This window comes from Salvelinus sp. IW2-2015, linkage group LG13 (genome assembly GCF_002910315.2).
Source record: "Salvelinus sp. IW2-2015 linkage group LG13, ASM291031v2, whole genome shotgun sequence".
Lineage (NCBI taxonomy): Eukaryota > Metazoa > Chordata > Actinopteri > Salmoniformes > Salmonidae > Salvelinus > Salvelinus sp. IW2-2015.
In genome coordinates, this window is record NC_036853.1 from 20,897,548 (window position 1) to 20,905,128 (window position 7,581).

At 46.3% G+C, this 7,581-nt stretch overlaps 1 protein-coding gene across 1 annotated transcript; it reads left to right on the forward strand.

The window, feature by feature from the left end:
- The first annotated feature begins 492 nt into the window (after window positions 1-492).
- dab1a (DAB adaptor protein 1a) lies at window positions 493-7,093 on the forward strand. The gene is made up of 5 exons (XM_023999245.2): window positions 493-720; window positions 853-1,025; window positions 1,189-1,399; window positions 1,649-1,818; window positions 5,358-7,093. The coding sequence occupies exons 1-5, from the start codon at window positions 522-524 to the stop codon at window positions 5,421-5,423; spliced, it is 819 nt and encodes a 272-aa protein (XP_023855013.2). The 5' UTR covers window positions 493-521; the 3' UTR covers window positions 5,424-7,093.
- Window positions 7,094-7,581: the final 488 nt, after the last annotated feature.

Below are 7,581 nucleotides of genomic sequence, written 5' to 3' on the forward strand. Positions count from 1 at the left end.
AAGGAGAGGACAGAAGAAGAGAGGAGAAGAGAGGGGAGAGGAAGGGAGAGGAGAGAAGAAGAGCGGAGAAGAGAGAGGGAGGGAGAGGAGAGATCCTCTCCCCTCTCGTCTCCTCTCTTCTTCTGTCCTCTCCCTTCCTCTCCCCTCTCTTCTTCTGTCCTCTCCCTTCCTCTCACCTCTCTTCTCTCTTCTTCTCTCCTCTCCCTTCCTCTCCCCTCTCTTCTCCTCTCTTCTTCTGTCCTCTGCTGTCCTCTTTGGAGCAGAGCTGGAACAACTATGAATCTGTACATGTTCATGAGTCTGTGTGACGGGCTGAATAGGTCTGTACATGATATGACTGATGCTCATCGTGGATGTAATGATCGTAGTTCAGCAGAACTTTAAGACACAACATTAACTGCAGGCTAAAGTAGGTCACTGCTGAGGTGGTACATGGGGTACTCTGTGTGTGTGTGTTTATGTGTTTGTTTGTGCATGAGTATAACTCTCTCCTTTCCTCTCTGTGTCTAGGTTATGTGACGATGGGAGCGGTACCTCCAGGTCAGGTGTGGTCCCAGCAGGCGTTTGCAGCCCAGGCAGGTCCTCTGTTCGGGGTCCCGTCCCCCCTGGGTCAGTCCCTCCCTGTGGCCCAGGTTATGCCTGGAGGCCAGCCTCTCATCTGGGGCCAGGCCAACCTCTTCCCTGCTACACAGCAGCAGTGGGCCGCCATGACTGGAGCAGGTATATGCACACAGACACATACATGTATGTATGCACGCACACACACATGCATGCACATACATACATGCACGCACACACAGGGATGCATGCACACGCGCACACGCACAGTAAAGTGTATTTTCCTGTGTCTAGGGTTCCCTGCTACAGCCTACCTCCCAACCCAGCCAGGGTCTCTGCCTGCCATGTTCCTCCCAGTCAATCAACCCTGCGACAGCCTATCATCTGCCGGCGCTGCCTCGAACCCCGCCCCCTCATCAGCCTCCAGTCCACAGCATGCAGAGAGGCAGCGGCAGAAGATGAGCAAGGTAGGATCATTTTACTCCAGTGATTTTATTTAAACCAAACAAATCAATGGAGAGTCAAGTCACATTTAGAGTAATGGCCACGACACAAAAGCTCTATACAATAGCTTTTTATTGGCCAACATCTTACATAGTGTGTCTTTAACATCTTCTACTCTTTCTGTAGGAGATGTTTAAGGACTTCCAGCTAGCGAAGCCCCCTGCCATGCCTGCTAAGATGGGAGACCAGCACCAAAGTCTAGCGGGGACCTCAGAGGCCTTCGGTTCCTATTTCAGCCGCGTGGGGACCGTCACCGATACAGACGACTGTGACGACTTTGACATCTCTCAGCTCAACCTCACTCCTGTCACCTCCACCACGCCATCCACTAACTCACGTATGTACATACACCTGGCTGGTTGTATATGAGATGACTTTCTGCTTGGAAGTTCCCTCCAGCCCTCAGACCATCAGACCTCCGTGTTTGCCTCCACTCCCAGTCTTGTTTACTTTCTGTATCTCATTTGATCAATTGTATTTTGTTTTATTGTATGTGTCGCTGCAATTCATCTTTTAGCTATCATCATCATCATCATCATCAATAAAACTAAAGAGAGACAGTCGTTGTCTCCCTCTCGTCCTCCAGCTCCGACCCCGGCCCCCAGACAGAGTTCTCCATCTAAATCGTCGCTGTCTCACGTTAGTGACCACATTGACCACATCAGTGACCCTCCCACAGACGCCACCGACCCCCCCACAGATGACTCGTTCGGCGAGGTAGAGGGCTCCCCCAGTCGCAGTGGAGAGGAGGATGCGGTGAGTGACTGTGTGTGCGTGCCCGGAGTGTGTGTGTGTATTTAGATCTGTTGATGAATAGGCTGTGCATAGGCTGTGCATCAGCACAGTGGGCCAGGTAATTATTCTCTCTGATTGGCTACTCTCATAGCTGGCCTGTGTGTGTGTGTGTGTGTGTGTGTGTGTGTGTGTGTGTGTGTGTGTGTGTGTGTGTGTGTGGTTGTGTGTGTGTGTGTGTGTGTGTGTGTGTGTGTGTTGTGTGTGTGTGTGTGTGTGTGTGTGTGTGTGTGTGTGTGTGTGTGTGTGTGTGTGTGTGTGTGTGTGTGTGTGTGTGTGTGTGTGTGTGTGTGTGTGTGTGTGTGTGTGTGTGTGTGTGTGTGTGGCCAGTAAAGCATTAAATTAGCTGCTTGAAGTGTCAGATAGATCATTAAGGATGTATTAATGTTAGCAGGTAGCTCCATACATCATCTGATCTGTAGCACCATGTTATTATTCAACTGATGAACTACAGGAGAGAAACCCCTAGGGTCTGTTCTAGGGCAATTAATATTTATTATTCACCAAAATCTAATATATGAGAGAGAGACAGAGAGAGAGAGAGGAGAGAGGAGAGAGAAGAGAGAGAGAGAGAGAGAGAGAGAAGAGAGAGAGAGAGAGAGAAGAGAGACAGAGAGAGAGAGGAGAGAGAGAGAGAGAGAGAGAGAGAGAGAGAGAGAGAGATGAAAGCACTGGAGTCACCAACCTGACATTGGTGAAAGAACTGAATTGGAAGCTATGCCTTCTACCATTGATTCTGTTGACCGTTAATTCTTAAGTATCAACCTTCTCTCTCTCTCTCTTCTCCTCTCTCCTCTCCTCTCTCTCTCTCTCTCTCTCCTCTCTCTCTCTCTCGACGAGTAGATCTCACCTAAGGGCAGAGGTTACGCTGAACCAGGGGGGATCCAGATATTTTTTCAGTACAAATGGAACAAAACCCAAATAAGAGTGAGAGAGAGGGGGGAGAGAGAGAGGAACAGAGAGAGGGAGAGAGTGAGAAGCAGCCTCCCACTCTGTGGTGAGGTAGTTAGTGTAAAGAGCTGAAGTGTTTCAGGAATCAATAGAGGGGACTTTTAGAACAGCTCAGTGTGTGTGGGTGTGTCCATCCTTTCTCTCCTTTAGTACACTGCTACTCTGTCCCTTTGCTGCCTGTATTCTCCTATTTTCTTATCCTGATTTCACCTACAACTTTTTCTCTTTTTCTTTCTTCCCTTACTTCCCTGCTCTTCTTTCTCCTCTCCTCTCCTCCCCTCCCTCCACCCCTCTCTTCAGGCGTGTGGGTCTGGGTCTCCATGTCCCAGTGAGACAGCAGGTTCTAGTCCAGCCCAGACCAGTCCACCTGCCGACAGCTAGATAGATGCTGGCTGGGTGCTGGGTAGGTATCTATCCCTCCTTCCTCTCCTCCTCCTTCTCATGCCTCCTTCCTCTGCTTGCTGTCAGCCTGCCTGTTCCAAGCACACCTTTTTTTTAATCTTCTGTTCATCCGCTCTACTCTCTCTCTCTCTCTTTCTCTCTCTCCAGTCTTCCCTTTTTATCGCTCCCTTCTCTCTCATCCTGCCTGCTGCTTGCTCTGATGATGGCATTATGTGTCTGACTGCCTGTGGTTGTGTTGTGTGGTTCTGCACCTGTGTGTGTGTGTTGTTGTGTATCTGTATTTGCTCTCCCTATAGCCACCAGAGGTGTGTGAGTATTACTGCAGTGTGTGTCTTCAAAACAATCTGATGACTTCCTTAATGTGCATGGCCATGCTGTCATGATGTTGTGTTCTGTTTGTCATGCATAGCTACATCTTTGCCATGGAATAAATATTGCGATACTGCTATTGTCACAGCCCTAGTATAATTAAGCAATAAGGCCTGAGGAGGTGTGGTATATGGCCAATATAGGGCTGTTCTAAGGCACGACGCATTGCGGAGTGCCTGGACACAGCTCTTAGCCGTGTATATTGGCCATATACCACAGACCTCCGAGGTGCCTTATTGCTATTATCAAACTGGTTACCAACGTAATTAAAGCAGTAAAAATAAACGTTTTGTCATACCCGTGGTATACGGTCTGATATACCACGGCTGTCAGCCAATCAGCATTCAGGGCTCGAACCACCCAGTTTATAATATATGGTATATAATGGGATGTAAAATGTATATATCCTAGACTGCCTTTCAGGTTAACAGAATGTTTTGCATTGAGAGACTTTCCACCACTGGCAGTGGCTTTAAATTATCTCTGACACAATTAATCTGCTTATATAGAACTTTGTGTGTAAGGATAAGGGTGTCAGTCAGGCCCACACACAGGGAACTATGTAATGACAGTGTTTTCATCACTAATACTGGGCTGCCACCACTAATGACTGGCTGCTATTCATTTGCATGAATTAAAACCCATGAAGAATCCTAAACCCAATCACTACTCTGCAGACAGCCATCAGACCTGCTGGGATATGTTCTCCCATTCAAGTCTCCTACACAAACACGCATGCACGCACGTACACACTTTCATATACACTCCCATACACACACACACACACACACACCGCTGTAGGAGGGAGGCAGATTTGAGTCATAATAACTAGTCTCCCAGTCAGACACACACACACACACACACACACACACACACACACACACACACACACACACACCTGTCTCTTATACACATCTAGATGTGTATAAGAGACAGCACACACACACACACACACACACACACACACACACACTATAGGGCTGGGAATTGCCAGGGACCTCATGATATATCACGATACTTAGGTGCCGATACGATATGTATTGCGATTCTCTCGATTATCACAATTCTATATGTATTGCGATTCAATAATGTGATTTTATGCATTTCCATGGTCCAAACGTATTGCTCACCACATGTCTGCTGCAGAGGGACAAGAGAGAGCCATGGGAAAAACTGTTTTTATCAGTCATGGCAATAAAAGTGCTGAAAACAAATTGGCTCCCTTTTTAAAAAGAAGATGGAGAACAAGCTATGAAGGAAAAATACTGGAGTTTTGGTACAGGTACAACCAACTAGAGCAAAAGTTATATTGCGATATTGTTAAAACAATACGATACGATATATCATCAACAAGAATACCACTATATGTAACTGTATAGATTTCATCCATCACTAACGCTCTATCTATGCATACAACACACTCAACCCAGCAGTGTGGCTGGTCTCTCTGTCTGTAGCAGGGTGCTACTGCCCTCTGGTGTTGACAACAGGAACTGAATGTGTTGAAACTGGGATTTGAGACGAAGGAGTAGGTAGACAGAAGGGGACCTGGGTTCAGGCCCGACTCGGGTCCAAATACTTGTACTTTGAGTGTTTGCTTGAGTCTACCTGGAGTGCCACATGGGTAGGGTTTGCGATTTTGGGACTTTTTTACTGGTTTGATGAGCCAGACAAGCTCAAACAGGCACAAATAAAGTATTTGAAACCCAGGTCTGGTTCAGACCAAGTGGGTCATGCTAATGCTAACATGCTAACAGTGTCTCCTCTCTCTCTGTCTGCAGGGGAAGGATCTCTGTCTGCAGGGGAAGGATCCTCTCTACGCCCAGGTCAACAAAGGGAAGAAATAAAGAGACACACTGAACACTGGACACTGGACTGACCAACCAACGCTGACCAACCAACCCGATGTGTGTGTGTGTGTGTGTGTTACTCCTCTCAAGCAGCAGCCTGGCCACCCCTCTATCAAATGATAGAACGCTCCATCTACTCCCTCTACTCTCTTTTCATTCATTCCTTTCATCTCTCCGTCTCTCTCTCTCTCTCTCTCTCTCTCCCTCCATCAAACGTTGCTAGAGACTATGCTGCCAAAAGGGGGCTGGGCCAAGTGTTGTCTCCCTTCCTAACTCACACAGTGTTATCAGACATGGACCAAATTAGTGTCTGTAGCAAGTGGATCCTGTGGGACGAGCCAGGAATGGTATGCTGGGATCCTTATTTTTGATTAGCCAGTTTATTGGGATCTTGGCATCTGATTGGCTGTTTGGGTGTTTCACCTTCATGTGAGCATCTGCTGGATGACTATGCAGAAACAGACTCTCTGGGAGCTACTCACACACACACACACACACACACCGACACAGTGTTTTGCCAAATGTCTCTTCTCAGACAGATTCAGAGGGAAGGCTTCAGAGGGAATGGACTCAGCGGGGCATGGATGTTGCCAGCCTAACGGGCACCGCCTGGCATGGACGAACATTGCCAAATTACCGGGCACCCCCGCCTTCGGATGGATGTTGCCAAACTAACTGATTCTGTGATTGAACTGCTCATTCTCTATAATAGCTTTTGTACAATATCGATTAAAACAGACAAGGGGAAATTGAGTTTTTATTTTATAAATCCATCAAGACGCTCTACTGTCAGCTCTACTGGAGTTGCACAGTCACACGGCTTTAAGAGACCTGATCGTTGGTTTGCCAAACTCATTTTGTAAATAATAATAATAATAACAACAACAACAACAATGAATTTGCTGTCCGCAGGACTTCTGTGCCATAAAATAGGCAGGCTTCAGTTATGCAACCAGAAGGTATCAAGCAATACCAACATCTCCTCTGTCTGTCTGTCTGTCCAGGTTTCTGTTGCTCTCTCAACCCTTGACGTTGTTTGGTCTATGATCCTATAAGTGTCTTTCCCTAACTCAGACCTCGTCTACACTGCAGTCTTTTGTTGATCAATATCCATGTGCCCTGTAACCTCGTACAGTCATACCATCATCCTGTCTGTGCGTCATATAATCTCTCAGTCTGAGTGACAGGAGCATTACCCATCATCACAACCACACCAGACACTCCCTACAGCTGTATGTCTGTCATCGGCCCCTAGTCCTGCTCGGCTGTCTGTCTCCATGTCTGTCTGTCTGCCGGTCTATCCGTCCGTCTGTCTCTGCTAGTACTACATCAACTGTGATGCCAATGACTCCCTATTTTATGGCCAGAATCTCTGTGTAATTAGACTTCTCTGGACTGACAACTGATTAATAACGACGTTTGGACAATAGAAGAAGAAGATGAGGAAGTGGACTAAAAGGGGGAAAAAATGCTGTTTGATTACGTAACATTTCTAGACATATTTTAACCTTACCTCAGATAACGGTTTCTTAATGTAAATTGACACATTATTTTTATCTTTATGAATACAACAGCATTCTACAGTGAATTTTTAGAGGACTTTTATTTTCTGTTGATTTACATCTCCACCATGTATTACAGTTCCTATTAAACACATCCCAATGACAGCTGGTTCCGGGTGATCACTACGCATGTGACGTGTGCGTGCCTAATCTCTTTGTCTTCTCTCACCTGCCTGATAGACACAGGATGGCTTTAACGATGGTTTAGTAGACTACTTGTATGAATAATATCCTACAGTACACATGTACTGTATGTTTCTCTAACTAGCCATATTGAGTCCACATTACGTATTATTATGTCCAAGTTTTCACACATCCATTTAACTCTGTGTTTCTGTATCTTGTATGGCATGTGTCTTCTGAATGCAGTTTAAATACACCTGTTCTTGGAATGCTGACAGACTCCTCAGGCTGTCTTATTTCACTGTCTCTGTTTGTCTGGAAGACGTAATAAAAGCTAGCTATAGGCAACATGGGCATAGGCCTACATATATCACTGCCATAGGCACACACAGCAATAGGATATAAGCTATCACGTCCGTGTCATTTACCTGTTTGCCTAACATTTGTGATATGACTAAACTGTAATAGCC

Coding starts and splice junctions, on each gene's coding strand:
- dab1a (XM_023999245.2), top strand. CDS start 522: ATGGGAGCGGTACCTCCAGGTCAGGTGTGGTCCCAGCAGGCGTTTGCA. Junction 721..852: donor GGCCGCCATGACTGGAGCAG/GTATATGCACAC, acceptor TCCTGTGTCTAG/GGTTCCCTGCTACAGCCTAC. Junction 1,819..5,357: donor GCAGTGGAGAGGAGGATGCG/GTGAGTGACTGT, acceptor CTCTGTCTGCAG/GGGAAGGATCTCTGTCTGCA.